The sequence below is a fragment of the Corvus cornix genome, chromosome 7, assembly GCF_000738735.6.
Source record: "Corvus cornix cornix isolate S_Up_H32 chromosome 7, ASM73873v5, whole genome shotgun sequence".
In the NCBI taxonomy this organism is placed as follows: domain Eukaryota; kingdom Metazoa; phylum Chordata; class Aves; order Passeriformes; family Corvidae; genus Corvus; species Corvus cornix.
Window position 1 is genome coordinate 22,863,941 of NC_046337.1, and position 27,406 is coordinate 22,891,346.

General features: G+C 37.0%; 1 protein-coding gene across 1 annotated transcript in view; it reads left to right on the plus strand.

The window, feature by feature from the left end:
- Window positions 1–27,406, plus strand: part of AGPS (alkylglycerone phosphate synthase) — a 53,224-nt gene that overhangs the window by 15,873 nt on the left and 9,945 nt on the right. Inside the window, exons 3-19 of the mRNA XM_039554882.1 lie at window positions 372–462; window positions 4,812–4,932; window positions 5,014–5,088; window positions 6,680–6,751; window positions 8,324–8,403; window positions 9,994–10,074; window positions 11,127–11,252; window positions 13,294–13,402; window positions 13,827–13,954; window positions 16,570–16,621; window positions 18,851–18,927; window positions 20,097–20,209; window positions 21,745–21,814; window positions 22,757–22,818; window positions 24,593–24,682; window positions 25,075–25,174; window positions 26,869–26,926. Coding sequence (XP_039410816.1) covers window positions 372–462; window positions 4,812–4,932; window positions 5,014–5,088; window positions 6,680–6,751; window positions 8,324–8,403; window positions 9,994–10,074; window positions 11,127–11,252; window positions 13,294–13,402; window positions 13,827–13,954; window positions 16,570–16,621; window positions 18,851–18,927; window positions 20,097–20,209; window positions 21,745–21,814; window positions 22,757–22,818; window positions 24,593–24,682; window positions 25,075–25,174; window positions 26,869–26,926 — 1,505 coding nt within the window. The remainder of the gene's footprint in view (window positions 1–371; window positions 463–4,811; window positions 4,933–5,013; window positions 5,089–6,679; window positions 6,752–8,323; window positions 8,404–9,993; window positions 10,075–11,126; window positions 11,253–13,293; window positions 13,403–13,826; window positions 13,955–16,569; window positions 16,622–18,850; window positions 18,928–20,096; window positions 20,210–21,744; window positions 21,815–22,756; window positions 22,819–24,592; window positions 24,683–25,074; window positions 25,175–26,868; window positions 26,927–27,406) is intronic.

The window sequence follows — 27,406 nt, forward strand, 5'->3', positions numbered from 1 at the left end:
GGGTTTGTGTGTCTGAGACTACATTGCAGTGTGTCCTCTGTAACTGGCTTGTAAACTCTGGTGCTGCTTTCTATACTACTGCAAGGGAGAGACCTTTCTTAAGAGTGGTGGGGTGGGATAACTGAAAAGCCTTATGCCCAAAGAAAAGTGATCCCATGCTGACAAATTATTTGATTCTGTGTGAAGTAAAGAACAGTTAAATACAATGAAATATGCGGTTGCATGAAAGGTAAATATGCAGAAGCTTTTCAGGCTTGTAGGTAAAGAGTTTGGTTTAAAACTTCTGTTTGTGTGTACATAGAATTGAAAGAAATGTATCTGACATACATTCTTTTAATTTAAAATGACCCTGTGTAATATTGACTTTTCAGGTACAGATTAGGTGGTATGGTATTACCAACTTTTAAGGAATGGATAGAAAAAACCTTTGGAGCAAGTCTGGAGCACAAAACTACCTCTAGAGTAAGTAAATAGCTGAACCAGTTCTTTTGAACATTAGTCTTGGTGATAATCAAGACCACACTGTTAAAGATGATTCAGCTGTTGCACATAATTGATTTAAATACAGTGTATTACTACCTCCAAGTTTTTGGGGAAAAAAAATTCGTTTAGAACTACTATGTGAAACCTTACATGTCTTAGCATGACTTGTGGTTTCAGGATAACTGGTAGTACATGTATTGAAATGAAAGTTCCCAACACAGGGAGTTTTTTGTCCTGTCTGTAGCTTACATTTCAAGACTGTAGAAACTGTTAGCCTAGAGGGAATTGTTTATACAACATGAATGTTATTCATGATAACAAAGAAAATACAGGGCAGTTAAACTGTGATGTGTTTTCGGTGTACTGAAAGATGTCAAAATTCTTATTTGACAGTAATTTTTATTTCCATGTCTGGGTGCTGAAAACTGACTACCAGAATACTCAAGATTGAACTGAACGTTTTCAGAAAAATAACACGTTGGGAATGCTCTGGGTTTTGTAAGTCATACATACTTTGCTTTTTAGAAAGAGTAACTTATGTTAGAGTCAGGAGACCTGGCTCCCTTATTAGAATCCCTTTGAAGCTTCAGGTTCCTGACAAGATAGCTGCTAAAGCAGTATTGGAAACAGGCTGTGCTTGTACTGTGACTGTAGCAGCCCTGCTTTGGGTAATGGATGGCTACAACCCATCCATTGGTTGAGTCAATGAGTTCAAGATCGCATTTTCTTTGAAGCAGGCAATCTCATAGGGCCTGAAAACTTGAACATTTCTTCAGTTTTCTATTCATCAAGACAATAATTCATCTGCTGTGACTTACAGGATCTCCATCTGCCAATATATTTTGAAAGATTCATCTGGGTGTGTTTTTGTTGACCAGGGTTGGTCTTAACTGGCAGCTGCTTTAACGTGCTGTGAACAGAGGTCTTGAGAACTGTTCCCTTTTTACATGTAGAGAAAGGATAGAGCAAAGTAGAATTGAAGGACAAGTACAGATTTTTTTACTAATACCCTGATTCCACAGTATGTCTTGCAGACCAGCTCCTCAGGATATCTGCCAGCAATGTTGAGTGCTTTTCTGTTATGTTGTGCTCCTCTGGTTTTGATGGTCTTGTGATCTGAAGCAGGCTGACTACCTTGATATGGGATAGGACTCTTTGGAGTCTCCAGTACATACCTGGACTTCTCATAGCTAGTCTCAAGTACTACTGCAGGTCCCTCATTTTCATGGCTGTCATAACTCCTAGGGAATATTTCAGTTTGTCATGCTGTGCTGGGTTTTCAACTTCTACTATCACCTAAGCATGAAGAAAGCTGTGTATAGGAACAGCAGTAGCAAAGTGGTCTCTTGGTTCATTTGTCTTTCTATCCCATCTCTTCCTGCCTCTGTCATATAAGATTGGAGGGTTCCCTGTTGCATGTGACTTTTGTGTTTTAATTAACAACAGTAAATGTACCTGCTTCTGTGATGTTCAAGAACTGTTGATGCTGTTTCTTTTTTCAGACCAGACTTAACGTAGATAGCACTTTAGACCTAGTTCACACAGGCTTCCTGACTAGCTTTTCAGGGTGCAAATCTTAAAATATTTCAGTCCTGTGAGAATAAATAAAGGTATATTTTTGTTTGTCACTGTGCATAAGATTTTTATAGATAAATACTAACTTTTTAATCTTGAAGATTAAAACTAAAAGATTAAAAAACTTGTGGAAGAGTTATAAAAATCAAGATACTTAAAACCATCTGTGAAGAATTGTTATAGTTTTAAGTATTTCTTGTTACAGAGAACAAAGATCTTCAGGCACTTAGTGTTCAACTTGATATGAAATAGTTCTGTCTATGGAAATCCATCAAGAAACAAAAGTTTAAAATATAAAATGTAAACATAGCTAGCAAGAGTTTTTCTTAAAACAAGTGATTTAAAGAATCTTTATTTGGTACCTATTTGTTTGTTTTTCATGTTTGCTATCAGAGTCCTTTGGGCTAGCAAGCAGCACTGTGTGAATGTGCATTAATAGCAGAATAGTAAGAGCAGCAGTTCAAGACCAGATTTATGTCGTGCTTACTGTGACTGGCTCCTAAAATCAAGGTGTCTCAGTAGTGGAGTGCCTCTCACCTAACAATACTTAATTTCAGCTTTTGTGTTTGTAGGTGACAAGGTGAATATATTGGAGGGAAATGGCTTTTTTTTAGCTGTCTGACACCTTATTTCAGTAAGTACGGCATTATCCTTAAAGCAAGTCAGGATGGCGCATATCCTCTTCCAGAAGTCAAGTCACTCTGCATTTTTATTATGTCACATGTTCCTTATAAAAATTCTAACCCAAACTTTTGGCTATCCATTTGAACCTCTGAATGATGTCAGCTGTCAGTAATGAACGTCTCATGCAGCTATTTCTTTCTGAATTATTCCTGTCAGTACTCTTAGTTTCTCCATAACCTTACATAGTTTTTTGTAGGGTGAATGCTTCGTCACAATGATACAACTTTCCTGATAAGTTTAAATCTTACCTTCTTCAGCTCTCACAACTTTGAGACTCAACCCATTCAGAATAGACTGCTGCTGTTGTGGCAGATGGGAGACTATTAATCTCCAATTTCCTTACTGTTAGCTTGTTAACTGGTACTATCTGCTAAGATGTTATCTTAAGACCCATAATGGCAAAAAGTATCGGCTGCTCTGGAGGTTATGTAGAGCAAAGATAGGCAAAACTCTCTTCTAGGAAAGAAAACTTAGAGGTGTGAGTATACTTTTGTAGAAGACAAACTTCAGAGGATGAAAGCAAAGTGAATTCCATTTTGTTACTCTATTTTTGTATTTGTCAAGAAGCATAGGTAAGGCTTGTCAGAGAGATGTCTTAAGTTTCTTTGACGAGGTGGAACATTACTTCAAAATACTTTTTGATGGTGGGGCTGTAAATTAGCTCCTTCAGGCATCACTAGGCAGCCCAAAACCTTTCCTGAGAGCTTTATAGCAAAAGTGCAAGCGCGTTCTTCTCTTTGGGTTGGTGTCAGTTAATTTTCCAGCAAGGCTTTCATAGCAGAAGTGTGAAAAGCATTGTACTCATTTAACTGATTTTTGTTCAATCCCTGATTTTTAAAAATGTATTTAAAATACAAGATGTGGTGGTAAAAAAACTTTCAGTTCTGCTCTCACACTTGATGAACTTTGTTAACAGGAAATAAGCTTCTTGACCAACATTTTCTTTTGAAATAAGACTTGAAGTCAAGAAGTTAGATTTTAGTCGTCAGACAAGGTTTTTATCTAATTACAGAACTCTTTAACTAGAGGCCATTTGTGATAGAAGATGTATTCCTTAAGGGAGATTACCCACATTTGCTCCATTTTTAAGGAGAAAAAAAAAGCATGGTCTTCGTGGAATCTTCAAAGCACATAAAAGTCTTGAACTTAATGTCTGCAAAGTATTTTTTTTAAACTGAATCTTGTAAAGAATTCTTGTTATCTGAGTGGGTTTAAAAAGTTGACACATGAACTATGTTTTTATGTGACCAATAATCTAAAGTAGAGTTCAGAAAAGAGAGTTAAGTGGGTATGTCTGCACTCCGAGAAGCTGTTAGAGTACTTAGACAAGACATCTGTTGGAAGAACCTGGAAGAATCGGCTGCTAGAAAATCTTAAGCAGGTTTTAAGGTTTTCCCTCTGGACTTACAGAATCTTGATTCAAGGTCTGTTGGTAAGTCAAAATGTCCTGTGTAGCTTCTTCAAAAGAAGAACACCTTTCCAAGGTGTTGGTCAGGACTTTAGATGGAGGCTTTCTGGAAACACCTGCATGTTTGTGACTCAACATGGATTTTATGGAGTCTTTCTTATAGGTGAGGTCTGCTTAAAGTGTGCCAGTTATGTTTTATCAGTCAAACTTAGTTTTACCTAGCACTGGACTTCTGATTAGGCTTTGGTCCAATTTGGACTTAACTCTCAGTACATGACAGGAAGGGGGAACTGGGTTAGTGAAAACAGAACTGTAAGTAGAAGAATTTGCAGTGTGTAGTGGATTTAGTATGTATTGTAGTACCTTGGAAAGTCTTAAAAAGAGATATTTTGTTCAGTATGCATTCATAAGCTCACGTATTTCTCCAGATTTATCAGGAGAAAGAAAGGTAAGAATGTGCTACTGAAATAAAACTTCTTGTGTGCAGAGTAGGACAAGCTGGGTTGGTGGTTGCAGATGTGAAGGAGAACTGATGTCTTTCTGATCTGGAATAGTTGTGTTTGGGTATCAGTCAGCGTTAGCCTCTTTTTCTTATTTCTGTTGTACAGCAATGCTGTAAGAGTGAACCTATCTTTAATGAATTTATTTTCTTGTATTGTAGGCATCCCTAAATGTTAATGATGTACCTCCATCCATTGTAAATGAAGAATTTCTTCAGGATCTTAGAGCCACTAAAATCTCATATTCCCAGGATGCAGAAGATAGGGTATTCCGAGCTCATGGTAAGAGAGCTTCATTTGTGGAACTGTGCTGCTTTTGATGCTTCCTTGTTTGAACTTGTTAACTTATTGTTTGTGTTCCAGGTCACTGCCTACACGAGATATTTGTACTCAGGGAAGGAATGTTTAAGCGAATTCCTGATATAGTTGTATGGCCTGGTAAGCTTTGTCATCTTCTCCCTTCTGAGCTGGGAGGCCATTGTTTGCTAAACTCCTGTGCTCTCTAGTCAGGGGAAAGCTGTCTCTTGGTTCACTGACTTCACTCATCTTTACAGAAACTGAAGGATTTTTCTCGTGAGTGGTAATCATGATTCTTTAGCATCTGGACTGCAGGTTGGGTCTGTGAAATCCCATCATTTTGTAGAGAAGTCAATTTATTATTAAATATAGCTGAAGTTTGTGTTGACAGATTAATTCATCACTTAAGTAACCACAGTGTAATGTGAACGTGTATGTTCAGCAAGAGCAGTTGTCAAAAATGGCAGTCTCAGTTTTGGGTTCAAGGTGTACATGATGCCAGAAGGGTAGTGAAATATTTGTATCTAAGAACTTTTTTTTTTACATTCTGTACTTCAGTAAAAAAAAAGTATAACACCTGTAAATCCTATCAGAACACTTTACAAAAGATCAATGACTTGAAGAGCAGTGCAATCTGAGTATAGGCTAGGCCTGTTTGTTTCTGTCTAGTAAAAGGAACAAATGGTTATTTTTTACTTGAGTCATGTGTCTTTGGTCACTTCGAACAACTTCATGTACCATTCTTCAGCAGTGAACCAAAAGGTCATTTGATCTAAGTAAATGTCAATTTCTGTTCAGTTGTATGATTCCAACTCTTTCGTTACCTTTTATAACTTTGATAGCTGCACTGCATTAAAAACCCCAAAATTTTTTATAAGAACTTAGTCCTACTCAGTTTTGCCTCCTTTATTTAGAGGAGAAAATGGGAAGCATGAAAAGAGGCACTGTAAGATGAAATTCATTACTTGAGGCCAGGTACTTGACAGCTCTGGTGACTGTGAACAGTACTTGCCAGAACTTCTATTTTGTGTAGCTCCAAAAGCAGCTGAAACAAAATGAGTGACTACCCTCATTTAAAACAGCTCTGTATGACAAAAGCAAAGTAGCCAGAGTTTGGAAACTATTTATTTAGTCCTGCTAATTCTTTGCTGTTTGTACAAACTCATGTATGGAATGTATTTGATCTCTTTTTCGATCCTTTTACTTGGCTGTGCACAAGCATTTCCGCCTCCCTCTTTGACCAGGTACAGAATGCATCCTGAAAAAACTAGATTTCATCAGCAACTCCACTTCTGAAACTGAATGTCAGCCAGGAAGAAAAAGATGTGCTGTTCATCTCTCAGAAGAAACTTATTTCTCACTTAAAATAAATTGGACAGCCTATTTTGAATAAAAGCTTTACATGTGATTTGTTCTCCAAGATACCTAGGTGAATTGTTAATGTTTGGTGGCCCATCTTGCCCTGAGAATTTGTGGGAATTCTCAATCCATGAGTAGGGCAAGAGACTAAGACTGTAATTAGTTCTCAAACGTAGAATTCTTTGAAGTCTAACCCTTACTCTCTAAGTGATACTTCTGAGCCCAGCTCTTATTTAGTGCCTAACTTTGAACTGTCTTCCTTGCTGGTGTCAGAAAAGGAGCTGCTGCTTTTTCAGACTGCAATATTTAGTAATAAGCACAAATAACAGTACCAAGCACAAATCCTGTTTTTTAACTGTTTGTACTTTTTTAGTTTGCCATGAAGACGTAGTTAAAATTGTGGAATTAGCCTGCAAACATAATCTCTGCATAATACCATTTGGTGGTAAGTGCAATTATGAAATCTCATACCTGTTTAAGGTTATTAGTGAAAATGTCTTCTACTTCAATTTAAATATGTGTTCTTCATTACTTGTGCTTTGTTCCCACAACATGTATAAATTAGTTTTTTTCATTGCACTGTTGAAGCTCAATGTTTCAGAGAGGATTGTGGTCAAACACTACTGCAAAATTATTATAATTTCCTTGTAGACGTTGTTCAGTAGAGACTGCTGTGGCAAGGGGTTTTCAGGAAGTGTTCCAGATAGAGTACAGCTAAAGGCCTATACTGTCTGTGTCCTTCTCAGCCTAAAGGATTAGTAAAGGACTTCAGGTTTTCAGTGTGGATGTCTTTTCCTCTAAGCCTGCTGAAGTAGAGTTGTGAGCTACCTTGTTTTGACATAGAGCTCAGGAAACATGGGGGGTTGGCTTTCATTAGCTCATTCTGTGAGAAGGTTTTTGTTAAGAACTCTTAATTCTGTGGTATAAATCTGTGTGTTTTACTTGGTACTTGCTTATGCTGTAGTACAGCCCTTGCAGAAGGGCATTAACTATTTGAGAAGATGAGTATTTCACTTGAAGACGATACCAAACTCGTGGAGCTGGTTCCTCCCTAAGCACTCTCATCATTGCCAGATGCATCTAGAGGGCTTCAAGACTGCTAAAAGTCACCTTTTAACTAGCACTAGTAAACTGACAGAGCTGAAAGCAGCAATATTGACTATTTCTTGTTCACTGACCAGGATACAGAAGGATCTTCAGGTTATTTTCCAAGTTTGTTTCTAGTAACCTACAGTCAACTTGTGAAGTTACTACAGTAGGGGTTGGTATTTAAGGAAAATGCCACCTTTTCCGTCACTGGAAACAAAGGTGATGGCCTTCACTGCTCTTGCAGGGTGTTTTATTAGCTGGTGCTTGCTCTATACTTTCCCTTGGCTATTCTTCTTGGAGACTGCTGTGGATCTCAAGCATCCTACTCTCTCTTCTCCTATGCCTGTAAGAGTCTTTGGGAAACAAAAGGCTTCTTGGAAGCTCTTCTGGGACATCCTAGAAAGATACATTAGAAATCTCTTAGAAGTCTGATGCTTGATTTTATACTTTTTTTTTATACTTAAACCCTTTCAGTATTTTTGGTTTCAGATAAGTATTACATTTCTGTACTAGACAGACTTCTTATTCCAAGTTTTTAGGTTGAAGTGTAGTGGCTTCCATAGTGATATCTGAAGAATATATAGCAACTATAGTTCTCTGTTTCTTGAATGGCTTTGTAATTTCTCATCCTTCCTTGTTTTAAAGCTCTGTGCTTGGCTTAACACAAGCAGCTGAGATGATCACAGAATGTCACATTTGTTACGGAGTGCTGCTAAAGCATTGTCCAGCTCCACTGCTGCCTTGATTTTGTGAAACCCAGTCTGGGAGAAGGCGACAGCCTTAAGAGGCTAATCACAAGCCTCAGACAGTTAACTTTAGTGATCTTTCTTTATTCAGTTCCGTATCAGAAAGGAGGGAGAGAGGCATGGTATTGGAAGAAAATCTACCTGAGAATTTTATAATCACAATATCGTTCCCATATTTTCAGGAGGGACAAGTGTCTCTAGTGCCCTTGAATGTCCTGAAGAAGAAAAAAGAACAATTGTCTCACTGGATACATCACAAATGGTATGTCTCTCTTAATGTTTTATTTTGATTTTTTAAAATTATCCTACAGTTACTTGGGTGATCACTAGACAATGACATTTCTTTATGTTCCAGAATAAAGTAGGGATGGAAATATTGATCTGTACCATGATGATTAAATTGGTACTCCTTCAGTTTGTTTTTCTGATATTAGTCTGTACTACTTCATATGTTCTGTATATATTTAATAAAAAAAAAATCACTGTTAAGCCTTATAGCAACTTTAAGTGATGAAACTTAGAGAAAGCGACTCTTCTTCTATATTGGAATTTGTATCTGAGGATAAATGAAAGGCCAAGAGGAAGTTGTTATTGCAAATTTCACTAGTTTTTGCACTAGTCAAATTACTTAAAGCAAACGTTGATAAGATGACCTAATATCTATAAATCAACTTGAAGGATAAAATTTCAAGAAATAACTGGGTTTTTTTGTGTAGATAACATCTTGAGAATGTGAAGTTCATAGCTTTATGGCAGTCTAGAAATGAAGTGCTGTAAAATTTATTGCTAGTTTTCATCTTTCCATTATGAAGGAGCTTTGTACTTTTTAAGTGATAGATTTATGGCTACTTGGTAATGAGATGCTTCGGAAACAGCTCTTATCTTTGATGTGAGGCTCTACTGCCTCCAAGTACCTGCTGAGCTTATTAACTCCTTTAGCCTTGAAGGTAAGACCTGGGTTTTGGCTCCATTCTCTCCACTCAGTTGTTCTTCAGTTAAACAAAGGGATTTTTTCTGCAGAGGTGGTAGTTGCATATTGAAGGAAGCTCTTCAGGTGCCTATGCAGAGTGAAATGCAGTGAGTACAGTAGTGACTCAGGCCCTCATTTGAACTCCTTGATTTATAGCTTTGACTTCTGTCAGGTTTTGGTGTGGCAAGGAAATGTGGTTAATTCTTACTATCTTGCTTTTTTGTCAGCTAGATACGTAAATAAGCATTGAGTCAGAAAATAAACCACTTCCCTGTGTCTTGAATGATGGCCAGCCAATTCTTGTAATCATTAATGAAGAGGGAAAATAAGAAAAATAAGGTGAAAAGAAGCATTGTCAAAGTTAAAATGTGTGTGTCTTGGAGCAGTTAAGATGATTGCTGAAGCTTTACTATTTTAATAGACACTTAGTGGTTATCTTCAACTTATATGAAGGGTCTATATTGCATAAAAACTAATTCATATAGGCATCTGAGATCAGGTAAGCAGTTTCTGTTGTAACTGAAGGAGCTGAAGTAGTTGGCTTTGAATAATTAGTTAGCCCATATTTTGTGAGGGGGAGACTCCTGTAAGAGTTTTGACTTAATTCTTTCTGGCTTTTTTGCTTTTTATTCTGTAAACATTCCTGGTATAAGTTGGCGAGTGTGTTACTCTCTTGTAATGGTGACTTCATAAATTGAAACCTGTTGTGTAGCAGTTGGAGGGAGTAAGGAGCCTCAGCTTCCACTGCTGTGGAATAACTAATAGCTGGAGTGGTATTAATAGTAAATTGTATGACTAAGCATGTTAATCCTATAGCATTAGAGAAGGAAATCAACAAAAATCTTGAACACTGATTCGTAGTTTTGATTGGCTTTTCAACAGAATCGGATCCTCTGGATAGATGAAAAAAACTTAACAGCTTGTGTAGAAGCTGGCATTGTTGGACAAGATCTGGAAAAGCAGGTATTTTTATCTGGTTACATTTCTAGTATTTTTTCATATTTTTCTTGGGTATTCTTCATATCTTGTCCAAATCATTGAATTCTAGCTTAATTCTTGTGTGTTTTCATGCAGCTGGTAAGAATTACATGCAATGGTTAGGAACCCACCCATCCTAATACATGACCAGTAAACATATAAAGCCACAAGTTCCTGTGGTATGGAGAGAACCATGAGCTAAATGAATCGCTGTAGAGAGGATGTAGAAATGACTTTCAGTCTTTAAGTTAGAACCACTCTGTACAACAGAACATAGTTAATGGTCCTTGTTATATGGTATACTTAAATACAGCTGTCCAACATGATTGTTATCAGTTGGTCAGTGCAAATTGATTATCTCAAATGCTCTGATGCAGTTATCACTTAATGTGAGGGTGCTTGGCCTTTAATTTTTGCGGTTTGACAGCTTTCGTGTTGTAATTCTGAGGGCATCCAGTCAACTTCAGGTGCTGTGCAGATGGCAAAGCCAAGTTAATACAGAAAAATGAGAAACAAGTGACTACTTAATGTACAGGAATGCATGATCTGCATCACAAATAGTTGACACGGTTGCATACAGGAAGCCCAACCAGATGGCTGTATATTAAAACACATCTCTCCTTGAGAGAATTAAGTACAGGCAATTTGCTCAAATTTTCTGCAGACCTGCTGCATATCACATTAGGATGGAAGGAACAAGAGATTAAGTGCCTTATTTATTGGCAGCATTTGTGCAAAGTTGGCAGTTATTTAAGTTATAACTTTGTGCAGATGTATATGAATTTGCACCTTGTTTTGAACAATAGAGTTCTCAGTTTTAAAATACGGGGGAGGAGTATTATAGGGTGATATGTAGCACAGGTATGCACAGTAGAAGCAGAACCAATTTGCATGTTGTACATATCCAAGATAAAACTTGAATAAATGGGTGTGTGATCAGGATACTTACTAAAAACCAAACCAAACAAATACAGAATATTGAATTTGGAATACTAAGTCAATGCAGGACCTGTAGGATGTATTTTTCTTTTCTTTAGCTTGCTGAAAGTGGCTTCTGTACAGGCCATGAACCAGACTCCATGGAGTTCAGTTCACTAGGAGGATGGGTAGCAACACGAGCATCAGGCATGAAAAAAAACATCTATGGAAACATTGAAGATCTGGTAAGTAGTTTTAATACTTGTTCTAATTTCTCTGTTCAGATATTTAACTTTTATAATGACTCACAATGGGAGAGTAAATTGTGGTTCTTCGTGTGATACAGTTTAGGCATCAAATCTTGACTGAAAAGCTTGTTTCCTTGCTTTAGGTATTAGTAGTAATAATCCTTATCACTGATCTAAAAGTAATTTTCGTTTGGGTACTCACTGACTAGCTTAAGGAATTGTTACCCTGTCCTCACTCTGGTGCTGTCTTCTACCATTCTGGACTCTCTATTAATCCAGTGTAATAATCCCATCAAACTACCAGAAGTCCCATGTTCTTTCCTACCTGTTGTGTGTACCTGAAGATGTTTAGTTGAACTGTCTAACTCTGACAGCAAGCTCCCCACCTTCCTACATCTCCTAGGCTAGGAGTATTTTTTAAATCAGTAGGCTGATCTAATTGCCCATGTGGGCGTACATGGTGAGATGTAGTGCCACCACATGGTCTGTAGGAACCCAGGAGAAGGAAGCAGTGGACTGGGAATGGCAGTATTCTACCCTTGAATCTGTTTTAGTCATTCAAATGCTTCATCTTTATATTAGCTCAGATAATTCTTTGACTTTTAAGCATGCTTTTTGATTTTAAAGTCTACGTTTTCCATTACAACAAATGCATTGAATATATTGAAGATAAATCATCACTGTTCAGTCTTTGACTGCCTTTTTGCTTCAAACTTCCAGCTTTCTCTCATAATTTGTACAGTAACCCTTCCATGTGTAAATTTTTTCCTTCTTTCCTGCAGCACGCTCTAGGTAATGTATCCATGTTACCTCAGGCTTTTTCATCAGCTCATGGTCCAGACATATTTGTTCTGTGCACAGATGGGACACTTCACTGTCAGTGACTGAGCTTGGCAGGAACTACACAGTTTTTATTCAATAGACCTGGCTGAACTAAAACTAGTAGCACTTACAAAGTGTCATCGTTCCCCTGCTGCCTGAAGTGTTACGGAATGGTATAGTTTTGCTTGTACTGGGAGTTGTGAAGCAGAAGGCTTTTCTATTATGGAGGCATAACTTCAGGCTAAAACAGCTTCTGAAATTTTCATTAGGAGGAAATAGGATTGAAAATTGATTCAGAACAGTTCATGAGTTTCAAAATAGCACAGTGAGAATGTTTCAGGGAAGTGTTTACCTTCTGAGGAACTTTATATCTTGAAGCAGTGTGTTATATAAGCTGCCTAAAACCCACTTACTGCAGAATCAACGGTTCATAAATTGCATATAGTGAAAATTACTGAGCTACCTGTGCTTGGAAGTTTTAAAGCCATTAGCTGAAATTCAGTAATTTTTGCTTCATTTAAAGGTGCCACTAAAGAAAAGCTGAAGCTCTGCCCTTCCTTGGTATAAAATAGAGGATTGAGTTGAATAGAGGATTAATAAAATCCCACATGTGGGCTCTATTGCATGTGCCTGAATAAAGCTGGAAGCAGTAACACTGGAAAATATTTTCTAAAAAGCAACTGTCTAGCCCTACACATGTGTCAGTCTAATGGCAGCTTTTATATTGATAATCTATTTCACACAGTTACTTCTGTCTTTCCTCCTAATTAAAATATTTCTGTAGCAATCAATGACTGAATTACAGTAGCTTTATCAAGCAGCAGTTCTAAAGCAAAACTTAAGCAAAGCTTAAACTTAACCTCACTTTTTTCCTCTGTAGTATGATGTATGTTCTGGATTAAAATCCTGGTATATATAAAGTTCTATCTGTGAAGTTCTACACGGAGAAGCAAAACAGTTTTAACTGGTATTGCCTGCATGTAGCCAACAGCTGATAAGATTTGTCATAGAATGCAAACAATCTGTTGTGTGGGGAAACCATGCTGTGTTAAAATAATTGTTGGTAACAGTCCACGGATTCATGGGATTGCCTACAGAATGTCTAAAATCTATAAAGCCAAACTGTATCAAACTTCATGTGTTCTGTAGAAAATAAATATAGTAAAAATCTGTGCTTAATGCTAGTATTTATAGTCATTGCACTTTGTTTAAACAGGTGATTCATATAAAAATGGTAACTCCTAGAGGAATAGTAGAAAAAAACTGTCAAGTACCTCGCATGTCAACGGGACCTGATATCCATCACTTCATTATGGGATCTGAAGGTATAAACAGAGTAATTTCTCATACTGCATCTTAATTCAGCTTTTGTAATGGCTTGGTTATTTGAGCATCTTTAATGCTGTGGCTTCCAGTGTATTGATGGGTGGCATTGTGCAGGCATGAATTTCCTGCGTTAGGATAATACATTGAGACCTTAATTAGGACTGTGAAGTTGCAGCTTTTAACTGTGCTTTAAATGGACCTGTGGAGTCAGCCTACAAGTCTAGTAACAAAGATCATGATTTAGAGAATATTTTGTAAAAATTCTCCATGTAAAAAGTGAGGAGTAAATCACCTGCTACTGCAAACTGAATTTTTGGGATTTCTGATTTATGTTAACTTACAACATTCTGATAGATGTTAAGTTGGGTATCTTGCAAGAAGTTATCTTGAAACATTTTGCTCAATTCTTCTTTTCTCCTGAAGGAACTCTTGGAGTGGTTACTGAAGTTACGATAAAGATTCGCCCGGTCCCTGAATACCAGAAGTACGGCTCTGTGGTCTTCCCCAACTTTGAGCGAGGGGTGGCCTGCTTGAGGGAGGTGGCAAAGCAGGTAAAGAAAAGCTGGATGTTGCCTTCACTCAGAGACACGGATTCTAGCAGTAGGAGGGTGTATTGATAGTTCAGTATTTCTGGCAGTTGATAACCAGGAATTTGAGTAGGAATCTCATAAGCATGCATGGTCCATGAAATACAGGATATGGGCCATGAGGATTTTGGAAATTACGCAGTTGAGGACTGAGCACATTATGACTTTTCTTGGTATTCTGAGCCAAAACATGGACAAGCCTTTTAATGGCTTGCTTCAGTGGGAGTTGTTTTCATATTGCAGCCTGAAAAATTCAACTTTGTATCTCCTTAAGCTGAGAACTTTACCCTCAGATTAATTAGGACTGTGTAAAAGGGACCAGTGTTGACAGGAATTGAGTTGAAGCATACATATAAAAGGCAGTTGAATTTATGGCTTTGAAGTGGTAAAGGAACAAAAGGAATGCAGTGGAAGGATATGGCCTGTATTTAGAAATCAGTGCCTGGAGCACAGTGACATGGACAGGTGAGACGGATATTTCCAGGTGGAATTGTGCTTACACTGTAGTATTTAGCGAATAGTGCAATCAGATGGTTTCAGGCAGAGAAGTACATAGGTATCCAAGTTCTATAATAGTTTTCCTCAAGGCTGTGCTTCCAAACAAATCTTACTCTGGTTAGCCTCTTTCTCCACTGACTAACTTTGCTTTGCTCTGTGCAAAACATACCAAATTGTGTATATGAACAGTAGAATGTACCCTGAATTGCGAAAATAATTTCAGAAATGTTTTAATTAATGCCAAACTAAACACAGCTTCACATTTTTTCCAGTGATTGGTCTAAATTAATGGCTTAATGTTCCAAGCCAGATGTTCTAACTGGTATGTGAATAACATGTATATGCTAGTCAGCAGCACTTGCCAGTTTTTCTGTTGTGCTTCTACTGCTGGTGCTTGTCCTTCTTGTTAAAGGTACCAAAGCAGACTTTTTGGGAATGCTTAATCATTTGGCTGATCAACGTTTAAAATCAATTAAGGAACTCATGTCTTTTTCCTGTCCATGGGCTTAGTTAGAGAGGGAAAAAAGAGGCACTATTTGCCACTTAATGTTGCTCCATTTCTAAGCTTCTGTTGCTGCTGCTGCTGTTTCACTGCTTACTTGAGCCTGAACTACTTATTATTCTTCTCTTCTGTTGCCCCTCGCATCAATCTCAATAGTAATTACAATGATTGCTTTCAGAAAAGCTCCTTCTTTTATGTATCAGTCCACTTAAATGTAAGAATAATCAACCTGCAGGTTGTGGGTGGGTTGGTCTCATTTAAAACCACTCCCACAGTCTCTTCTGTTGACCTGCCTGTCAAGCTCTCTTAGTTCTTCATGTTCTTTCTTCCTCTTGTGTGACCAAATACATGTTAATGATACTGTGAAGGGTGAACATGTCAAATTATGTGGAAGAGGAGTACTTCCATATCCATGTGATTAGATGATGACTAGCCTAAAATTCAGACTTTGTCATATGCCTCTGGCCATACATTTCAGTGTAACTGGACATGACCATCAGAGGTTATATGATGTAGGCATATGCATGACCAGAAACTTACCTAACTGAAGGCAGCTGTTCTTACAGTTTTTGAGATTTCTGTACAGTGCAGAATCTAGACCCAAGTACAGATTTTAATTGCAGTCTGATGGCAGAGCATGAGTGTACTGGGTCTAGCCAGGATGGAGTGAACTTTCTTCATAGCAGCATGTGTGGTGTTAGCTTCTGTACTTGTAACTAAAACAGTGTTAACACACCAGTGTTTTAGTTATTGCTAAACAATGTGTACACAATGTCAAGGCTTTTTCTGTTTCTCCCTCTCTTCCCACTAAGTATGTTGGGAGCAGATAAGAGGCTGGGAGGGTACACAGTTGGGAAAACTGACCCAAACTGACCAAAGGCAGATAGCATATAATGTCATGATCATAAATAAAACTAGAGGGGGGAGTTTCCTGGGGATTGCCATTGCTTGAAGACTGGCTGGATGTTGGTCAGCTGATGGTAATTGGTTGCTTTTTGCATCATGCTTTTGTGGGTTTTTTTCTCATTTTGTTTACCAAGATGTTTTCATCTCAACCCATGTGTTTTTCTACTTTTGTCCTCCTGATGTTTCTTCCCCATCCCACTGGGAAGGGGGCTGAGTGAGCAGCTGTGTTGTGCTCAGCTGCATGCCAGAGTGACCCTCAACAATTAAACTTTTTCAGTGGATTTTTATTGTGTGTATCTCTGATTACACAGAAACATAAGCTTGATGTATTAAAAAAGTGTACTATCTTTAGTGCATGTGCCGTTTTAGAAAAACACTCAAAATTTGAAGATCAAAGTTTTTGGACTAATACTGTGTTGGCTTGATGTTAAACTGAAATTCTCAATGCCTTATATCTAGACATACTTAGTAGATGTTGCTATACAAGTGAAAACAAGCTTTCAATGAAAACCCCCTTTCAATGATGATGATGGCCAGAGGTCTCTGGTATCAAAGTGTGCTTTCTTTTATGCTATTTTAAAATGCAAATTTGATTGTAATGAATTTTAAAACCAACTATGTACATAATCTTTTTATTCTTCCCCCCTTTTATTCCCCTAACTTCGCCTCCAAGAGATGTGCTCCTGCTTCAATTCGCCTTGTTGACAATGCACAGTTTCAGTTTGGTAAGTATGTAGCTCATCGTGGAGTATCACTTGTTTCCACGGGGTTTTTAGTAGCCTGAGTCTGTTCTGGGTAATAATTCTTTTGCTCAAATCTAGACAGAGAGCAGTGAACCTAGAGTTCAAACTCCGGATAGTGCCATAATATGTGGTTTCAGAAACAGAAGCCTGTCTTTGAGGAAGCAGTATCAACTACTTGAGTCAGGATAGAGCCATGCTCTGCGTATAAATACATGAGATGAGTTTTCTGCTATGTTTCCTTTCTTGACATTTAGTCTATTGGTGAAATTGAAATTCTGAAGTCACTTCCTCTATTTTGCTGTAAAGGAGCAGAGATCTAGTTTTAAAATATAGTACTTGAAACATTCTCTTCCCAAGAGTATTAATGAGAAATTGGATAGGAAAAAAAAAAATCAGAATGCCAGCGCCTTATTTTCAAGGTAAGTGGGTTGATTCCTTTAAATTTCATGAAAGCATCTCAACAGATTCCTTAGAAGTAGTAGGTTTTTTGAAAATATTCTGATGTGATGATGTTTGATTGGGTGGTAGAGAGGCAATGATATTTTTGCAAAGTGATCTGTCTGTTTTCAAGAAAAGATCAGATGTTGTAAATGCTGTAACTGTGTGCAAATACATCTAAGCTGTGAGGCTTTAGGTATTGAAAGTCAGTGAAGGTACCAGAAGATTCCTGAAGACAAAAGATTTTGTAAAATTTCAGCTAGTTCAAACACCTAAATAGGACAATGTCAAACATGCAGAACAATCATTTCTCAGCAATTCTTAGGGAAAGCTGTTATTTTAAACTCCAGGAAATTTGGCAGAAGATATGTTCTGGCTCAAGACACTCTCATGGAGACCCTAAAGTTCCTCAACCCAAAAGCTAATAGCTTGCAGAACTTGCTGAGACCATGCTATTTTGGTACCCAGAAGATGAAAATGGGAAGTGTGACTGACCTTGAAAATCTCTATTTTAATAGCACTTCAACAAGTCAGAATTTCTGAAAGTTCTTTTGCACAGAAGCCTCAGTGATGAATCTCAACTTCAAATGGCATTAATATAATGGTGTTGAGAAAGCTGGACTTCATTTTTCAAACCAAGGAAATTGTCATTTGTAAGACCTGAGATGCCCAGCAAGCCTTGCTGCTTGCTTTGCTCACTCTTTTGTGTTACACTGTTCTGCTCAGACATGTGCAACAGAAGGCAGATGCATTTCTTTTTCTTTCTTTTTTATTTGGGAAGCACAATTTGACCAATTACAACCTGTAAACATAGTTTCAGGTGTGTCAATATCGATTTTTCTTGTAGTCATTATGAAGTAAAATTTTAGATTGTGGTTTAATAAATTCATGTCCTTTCATGATTTCTGTGTGCTTACTGAAGTGTGCTTGTAGGTGTACTCCTTGGGGTTTGTATCTGCAGAGAGAGTCCCCCTTTGCTGAAGAGGAAGGAAGAGTAGTCAGTTGTTGAAGTTCATGTGTTATTCAGGAGGAAATGCTTTGTGAAGTATTTTAGAAGGAAGTATGTAAATGGTGCATAACTTTTTATGAATTGGGCTCACAGCATGTAGGCCAGATGCCAGGCTGCTAAAGTGAAGCAGTAATGAGAGTTCAGAAGTTGTTTGTGACTGAAAACAATGGAACAAACAGTAAAAGACTTTCATCTCAATTAAACCCAGTCCTGAGGCAGAGATGTTAATTTAACAGGCTCCAAGACACCATTTATATATCCTGGTAATTTTAGTTCCCCGTTTGTCATTAAGGAAGCAATTACTAGCTTTATGTAGAAAGCTTCACACAAGTGGTGTAACTGTTAAGGAAAAAATTGCTTAACTCCTACCTTGCACCATTTTTAGCTGTTTGTTTCAGTGGTTTTGGTATAACTTTAAAAAAAGTCACTGATTTTTGCTTAGTTTTGAGGTATAAAAACTAATGAAGTGCTCTCTTAAAAATTTTCCACGTGCCATAGGCTTGTGGAATCTAAACTAAGGCAGCCTTAAAGTGTCAAATATTTGTGCACAGTTGTACGTACATATGTCTTCAAAAAATTAATGAAACCTTTTCCTAAATAATGTTCTAAATGAGTAGAGAGAATTCTCTTTAATTTTGATAATCAAAGTGCTCCAAGCAATTCTAGTAATTTTGACTACCAAGCCATTTTTTATTTGCCCCTTGAAGTAAGAATCTTAAAAGCACTGTTTGCCTTAATGTGCCTTTTTCTGCTTTTTGCCAAAGGTCATGCTCTTAAACCACAAGTTGCTTCCATTTTTACATCATTTTTGGATGGACTGAAAAAATTCTACATCACAAAGGTAATTTTGGGGTTTTTAACATTGGTTTGAATTTTGTGTGCTATGCATAAAATTCAAGATTTTTTGGTACACTGCTTCTAGTGCAGCTGAGTTTGGGTGTAACTGATACTGCAGTGTGAGAACTTGAGGTTCTAAAGGTGGTTTAATTCAAATGAGATTGTGTTTGAGGAGTTAATCCAAGAGAGCTATTGTCACTGGTCATACCTGTACAAGAGATTATTGTGCCTTGTCTAACAGTAACTTGGTGGCAGGGGAAGACTGGAACCAGTTTACCCAGCTGGCAGACCAGTGATCATCAGTTAATAGTGATGGAGCAAGGCCAACACTATACTATGTTTTTATCTTCCTAGATTTTGTCAAGGCATGATCTACCTTGTTATTACAGTGAGCTAGAATTTTGCAAGATCCTCTAGATACTTGGCTGATTTGCCCATATAAATTGGTTTTTTGTCTTTCTGAAATTCATTCCTTTTTAACCTACAATTATTTGGTGCTAAAATGATGTCACCTCGGCACATAATTTTTTGTATTAAATATTTTGTCTTATTATTGATTTTTTCCTCCAAATTAGCTAACTGGAGGGTTCCTGCAAGTATGGGTATTCAAATGTAGAAAATTTCATTATCTTCCACAAGTGGGCTTACTTTTGGAAGGCAGTGAATAGTGTTGATTCTGCTGCTTTTTCTTGGACTATTGAAGTGGTAAACAACATATGTCTTGGGACTTCTTTTGTTAGGGAATACATATTTGGTTTAGAGATAGCCCAGAAGTTTTTCCTTCCCTCCACATTCATGGTGGTCATAATCTTCTTCCTGCTTTTACAGTTGATAGGAAGTTGATAGAAGATAAATGTCTCTATTGCTCAAAGCATTTAAGACCTGGTCTTTTCTACAGCATAGGTAGACAGCTGTTATGTCTATCCTGCTTTTTAACAGGAAGAAAGAGGTGGCAGATAATTTCTGTTATTTCAGTTGACCTGTCCTGTCAAGGAAAAACTTAAGTGTTCGGGGAGTAAATTTTTGAAAGATTTTTTTTTTGCCAAGCATTCCTCTTAATTGCAGCAACACTTACTGACCAGGGCACGTGCCATGTGTTTGAAAAGTAAAAACTTGTTCCTTGTGTTCTACCACATAGACTGTGACTAATGGAAAGTTTGTCTCTCTTTGCAGTTTAAAGGATTTGATCCCAACATACTGTGTGTAGCTACCTTGCTCTTTGAGGGTGACAGAGAGAAGGTTCTTCAGCATGAAAAGCAAGTCTATGATATTGCCACCAAGTTTGGGTATGCTTTTCAAAGAACATTTTCAATGTGAAGCTGAGAATGAACTGTCCAGGGAAAAATTGGCCTACCATATTTTTGTAGTGGTTACTGTACGGATATGTTCTCAATTTACTAGTTTGAAGTGTCAGCAATCAATTAGCTACTGAATATTCCCTTTGATACACATGGCTTGTACTAACTCTTAGGTAACTTTACTGAAAAACTTCAGCTGACTGTGTATTGCAGAAGAATATTTTAGTAAATATAGAATGGATGTTATTAAAGTGGAAAGTAGCCCTTTTAATTGCTTACAGGCATGGAAGCAGCTTGTTTTGCAGTACTAGACTATATTTTAACTACAGAAAGGGAGACAAAATCATAAGGGTGGTATTAAATTTTTGCAGAGTTCATGTGAGTTTACAAATACAAGAAACTTCTTTGGTTTAAAGAGTGCAGTGATTTTCTGTCCCACAAAGGGACAGAAAACACTCATTGAAGTGGCAGGCTGAGTAATGATCAGGCAGTTTCTTTCCTTCTGCTTTGATTAAGTGTGATTGATGAAAACCATCATTAAAACTGTGATTTGTCAAGAATGTACTGTTATTGCTAATATTAGTCTCAGCTATTCAAATATACATATAAGTTTTATCCATTTCAAGGTTATAGTTTCTGAAATTTGTGCTTTTGTTGTGCTTTCATTCTATTACTTGAACTGTGAATCGTTTTGTATTTTGGTATTTCAAGATGATGATGTATTGGTAAGGGGGGAAACTTCACTGTTAGATCCACTAGAAGATGGTGCTGTCTGTGCTGTTTTATTAATGCTATTAGTGAAGCGTTTAACAGTGTAACCTGGTTTAAAATGCTAAACCATTTAATGGCTTTATAGTATAAAATACTTTAATTCTATGCTTCTTCAGGGTGTCTGATTTCACATGCACCCCCACACCCCCCTCTCTCAGATTTATGGGAGCTTGTAGGAAGACTGATTCCAGATGCATAGCACTTTCTTGTTCTTAGAAACCAATAGTTAAAACAAATGCTTTCATCATGATCCTTGATAGACTAGTGAAAGCAAGGCTTCCTTTTTCTTTAGTGCTATGTCTTTTGTGTCTTTTTTTAATTCATTCAGATCTCTTACGCTTTGGCGATCTTAAGTCTTGGGGTCTCATGACCTGTGAGCATACAAGTACACAAATTCAACATGCCTAGAAATGTAGTTACCCATGTTCCTGTAAATTAATATCCGGGATGTACTGTGTCTACTTGTGTTTCTCCACTCTTTTATGAGTTTTGAAGGCGGTTATTTTAAGATCACGTCAAATATTTTAAGTTGATCTCCCGGTTATGGACTGAAAAGAGAAATGAATAAAGGTCTGGTCTGAAGTCACTTCCGATTGCTATTGAAGAGATCTTACTATTAACAAGCTCTATTTTAATACAGCTTAGGCAGCTAAACTTGCACATACTTTTAATAATCAAAGTTATTTTATAAATATTTTTGTAAACTGGTGACTAATTGGGTGGAAAATTAATTAAATTCTTGTAAATTGCAGTGGCTTGGCAGCAGGAGAAGATAATGGACAGAGAGGATACATGCTGACATTTGTCATCGCTTACCTTCGGGTAGGTCAGCTTTTGTCTGTCTGCTGAAACTTCTGTTAATTAATGTAACAAAACATAGAGATGTTTCTTTGAAGATGCTTTCTCTGAAATCTGAGTGCAGCCTTCCTTGGATGATATCTCAGACTTCTCCCAGGGCTTGTATCTCTTCCATTTCTGAGCAGTGATTATTCATGGAATTTCATCTGCAAAACACCATATAGACATTATTTATATTCTTGTTAAGAAAATAGCTTCTTATAAAGGGTAGGGAGAATTAGATTGAAGAATCCACAGGTTGAATGAAATCAGGGGCTTGGAGTGTACTTGAAAAGCTCATGTGTTCACTTGTCTTTTTAGTCTTCTTTGGAGATCTGCTTATGACTGTGCTTTAAATCTGAATTCCAAGACAACAGACTTTTAGTCTAAACTGCTGCAGCTGTTCTTATGAATTTTAGTCTTACTGTTTGAGATTTTATTTTTCAGAACAATATGAACATCCTGAGTGCTTGATTTGTTGGGGACAAATCACTGAATGTCCCTTTATTTCAGCAGGCTATGTGTAAGATGGGCAGATGTTTGTCTTTTTTCTATCTAGATAGCAACTACATTCCAAAAAAAAAAATATTTCTACTAGGTGTTATACTGATTAGCACAGTGAAGCACTTGGTTTGATATTATAGTGATACAAATATTTGATTAGTGTAGATGTACTGACAGGTCTGACAAGTTGTCTCACTGTAGCCATGACATCAAAATGTTTGTCATCTTTGTCTTTTAAGAGCTTCCCTATTTCCATAATAATAAACTTATGTCACTGGGACATATGATGGTTTTGCTAAATTAGAATATCTGTTTTTCTCCTGCAAACTAAAACATTGTTCAACTGTTAGCTGTATAGCATACACTGGAATCCCAGATGCTGATGCTGAATGTTACTAATAATTTCCTTATTCGTTTTATTAGGACCTGGGCCTGGATTACTATGTAATAGGAGAATCATTTGAGACGTCTGTTCCTTGGGATAGGTAAACTGTGATTACTCTTAAGAATTTCTTAAAACTTGATTTCATTCAAATTATTCCTAACTCGTGTTTGCTCATGAGGATGCTTAATTTAGGCCTTGTGTGTATTGGATGTACCCTGACATACCTCAAGTCTTGCAGCTGTGTGTTCTTGCTAAAGTTGCTGATAAATTACATACCAGGATTTTGTAAATGCAATGTAACAAGTATTCAGTAACATTTCTTCTTAGGTTAGCTTACTGTAACAAATTTAGGACTTGAAATTACCCTGTTTAGGAAGCAGGACATTGGTGACAATAACTGCAGTGGGTGATGAGCAGCCACGTGTGTGGGATCAGCAGTGTATTTCAAATGGATGAGTCTGTAGTGAAGATGAAAAAAATTAAGTATATTTAAATTACTTTTTTCTTTTTCCAGTAACGTAGGGAAATGAAAACTGAAAAGGTAACTTTTGCCCAAGATTGAGATCTTTTTCCTAAAATTGTTCTATCTGTTAGCTATGGTTGAGAAACATTTGACCGCAACAGAGTTTAATATACAGAATCATTTTGGATGCTCCTGTCCATTTGGTAAGCCAGAAATCTCTTAAGTAGGATCTAAGGTGATTTGAATCAAAGCTTTACAGTATTCAATGCAAAGTATGATGACTTAAGCTGGCAAGCCTATGCTCTTGCTATTAAATTTAGTGGCAATGGTAAATTCCAGCCCATTTGAAATTGGCAAAGTATCCTAACTGCGTAGAAGAAATCTGAGGACAATTTAAAAGCAAAAGTGCTCCTTATTTTACTTTAGCTTTATAGATTTTGAAGCATGCTAACTGCTTAGTCACCAATTTGTTTTGCCTCTCCCTCATTTCAGAAGACACTGAATTTTTACTTAAGAACTTTAGAAAGTACTTAAAATTGTTGTCACCAAAGCAAATGCTTTGAAAACCTTTTTCTGCTTTGACTTGTAAGAACCATGTAACTTTCCATAAACTGATTAACTTGTTCTTGATGGATAGCAGATACTTGAATAAAATATTTAGTTGACTTTCTTATTCACTAAATGGTTAAATTCTCTTGTGTTCTGTGAATCTTTAATGTAGTTTTAAATCTGTGTAAAACATCTTAATCTGAATTATAGCACTGCAGACCTTTGTGGGAGAATGTATAACTGAAGAAATGGTAATTTGAAAAACAGTGATTTCTTTTAGTTGCTTTAGCAGTTTGTTTGTCCTAGAAGACTTTTAATAAAAAGCAGAACAAGTGTGGCTTATGTAAAGGTCTAACAGCTCTTTGCCATATTAGAATTAAAGCATTTCAAGCTGGCACAGTAGTGCACAGCTGAAGGATCTCCAGTTTTGGTCTTGCAGCAAAACAAAGGTATGAGGTTAGCGGAGTTTGCCAGACCTTTGAGTTCTCCAGCTTTCTCCTGTGTTTGTTAACTACTCTGCGAAAACTTTGAGGCTGTTTTGCTAAGAAAGTAAAGACATTCAGAAGTAGGTAATCTCCTTTTTTTTTTTTTTGAGCACTTTGACACCTTTTCCTTATGAAAAAGAGCTTTTAGGTTCTCTGTTTCTGAGTAAACTTGCTGTCAGGAGAAGTGCAGAAAAAGCAGTGTAGTCTTGATGATTACTATTCTTAGAACAAAGTCTAAGCTAGTTAACACTGATTTAGAAGGTCCTCTTACATTGTATTAGATTATGCTTTTAAAAAAGGTTGCTGAAGTTTTTTTTTTAGAAGTTGTATAAAATCACATACTAAAATTTTATATTTTAACGAGTTTCCCATTACAGGGTTTTGGACCTTTGCAGAAATGTAAAGGAAAGGATAGTAAGAGAATGCAAAGAAAAGGGTGTTCAGTTTGCTCCTCTTTCCACCTGTAGGTAAGCTGTGCAATAATCTAAATATTTTTTCTTGAATCCTTGTTTAGTAAGAGATCTAGTGATGATATTACAAATACTAGTGGCCATGACCTTCCTCTTGAACCTGCAAATGGATTACATGTAAGAGTGGGGAATTCAAGGGATTGGTAGCAATTGCTTAGGCTTTAAACTCTTGCTTATATGGACAAGAGTCAAGTGTAATGACTTAAGAGCTTCAACATTCAAAGTCATAGCATTGAGTTGCTCATGGATTATGAGCAAAAAGGATAAAAAAAAATTTTAATAAGATGCTATCCCTTTGAATAAGAGAAATAATCTTATGAATTTTATAATGTCACAGTGGTTGGCTTAATGTCATAAAGCTTTGTTTGTAATGCAGTTCTCTTCAACAGGGTGACACAGACTTATGATGCAGGTGCATGTGTCTACTTCTACTTTGCCTTTAACTACAGAGGAATTAGTGATCCTATTCATGTCTATGAACAAATTGAGGTAATGTATACAAAATGCAACAATAGATAAAGGGGGGAAAGCTGATGACTTGTATTATATTCTGAACCTGTTGGCCAAGCTTACTGAGTTTTGCAGGAAAGATCTCACAAGTCTGTCCGTAAAGCTTTGATCATTACTGGTAATAAGAGGTACATGTTAATAGTTCATCAAGTAGAGAAAAGACTACCAGGTGACTGTTTTAGATATCAGTAAATCAACAGTTCTGACTGAAATATAGGAGAGCTTGACCTGGAGTTTCTTGGATGGCAGAAGCTTCAAACCTTAAGCCCCAAATCCATGGGAAACTAGTCTTCCTCAGTTCTGTTATTTACAAAGCTACTTCTTCTGCTTAATACTCAGTCTGTAAGATGCATGGTAAAACTATCAAGATCATCCCTTATTAATAGTGCTGCATGTAGAGAATAAGGAATGGGAGTGTCTCATGCTATTTCTGTTAGGCCCAGATAAGCACTGGTCTAAGTCCAGTCTGTTAGGCCAGTTGCAAGCTGCTTCAGCATTGGCAAAGAAGCTCTGCAATAATTCTGCTTTAACACTTCGGTTGATGAAACACTGTACTTGCCTAGTTAGGGGAAACTAATATCCTTGTTACCTTGAAGACATAATTCTTAGAAAGACTATGGCCAAACTGCCTTTTGTCCTACCTTCTGGTTCCTATGCTCAAACTTCAGCACCAGTAAATTGCTAACAGGACTGTGGAGAGATAGTATTTATAACTAGGATATCATTCTTCTCATGCTTATTCTTTAGAAATTTCTCTTGAGTTTAGCAAGCAGATGCAAAGTTTTACCTACAAGTTCAAAGGCTTCCATGCCTGTTGCATGTAGGGCACTGAAGAATGTAATACCTGAGTGTTTATTTAATGAAACTGTACTAATACCTAGATATTACTTTTACTGGAGTTAATGTGATGACCTGGATGCACATCTTCCATTGTAGTGACTAAATTTGACCTAACAAAGAGAATTTGCTGACCAAGTATATGTACTCTGTGGCAGACTGAAAGAAATCTCTTAACTGCATGGGTACAGTTATATATGTTATTCCTAAAAAAGTACACTCTTTTGAAAAAAAACATGTAGTGCTTGGGCTTAGAAAACTTTCATTGTTACACCTTTTAAGCTCTCTAACTATTGAGAGGTGAATGGCAAAGAAGATTCTACAACTTGAACATTAACATAAAAAAGTAAATTTTGTTTTCTGCCACAAACTACACTCGTGAAAGGATTGTCATTTGTAAAGTACCTCACTGCCTCAGTCAGGACCTTGGAGATCTTGGTTGAACTCTGATCTGAATAATGGTCTTGAATCACTCTGATGACCCTGTTTTCACACTTCTTTATTGAGACTTAATCACCTTCCAAATGAGAACCCCAGCCGCTAGACTATTTAAGTTTTGGCAAAGGGAAAGTGATCCAGAATATTCTATTGTTGAGTAATAAATTCGTTACAAGAGATGCCATTTGAAATGTCTTGGCTTTCATAATGTTTATTTAGAAGACTCTTACTTACCTTTATCTGCAGACTTGAACTATAATGTTTACCTATATAGTGTACCCTAATTACTTTAGAAACTTTTCATACACCTGTGTGTATGAGTGCAATAGCAAGCATTTAATGAAATCTAAAAATCTTGTGCATTTTCTGTTGAATAAATACATATCTTTCAAATTTAGAGGGCTGCTAGAGAAGAAATACTTGCCAATGGAGGAAGTCTTTCACATCACCATGGAGGTAATATTCTCAGTCTAATATTAGTCTCTTTGATACTGCTAAATATTCATGAGTACATAAAATAATTTGTAGTAGAACTCTGAAAAGTATTTTGCGGCATTAACAGAAATTCCTGGGGGCGGTCGAGGGGAAAGGAGATCTCCTGGCATTTTATCTAGAAATTTCTCACTCTTTTTCCAGTTTGTTCAGTTTGTCTTAAACAACTTCTGCTGATCCTTGTGCAGATAAATATTCAGCTACAAAGACTTCAAATGGGAGTTTCAGAGTTTTAAGACAGTTTTGTGGCCCCTGTGTCTTTGTGAATGCTGTTAGCCCAAATTCTTGAGCACTTAGGCAAAGTGTCTGAATGAAAGAGCCAGTGACTTTAAACTGGACTGTGTTGCAATCTACCATTTGTTGCATAATTGATGTTAAGTAAGTGTTGACATTACTGGTCTGCTGTCTGATAAGTTCTAGTTATCTAGTTTCCTCTCTTGGAGT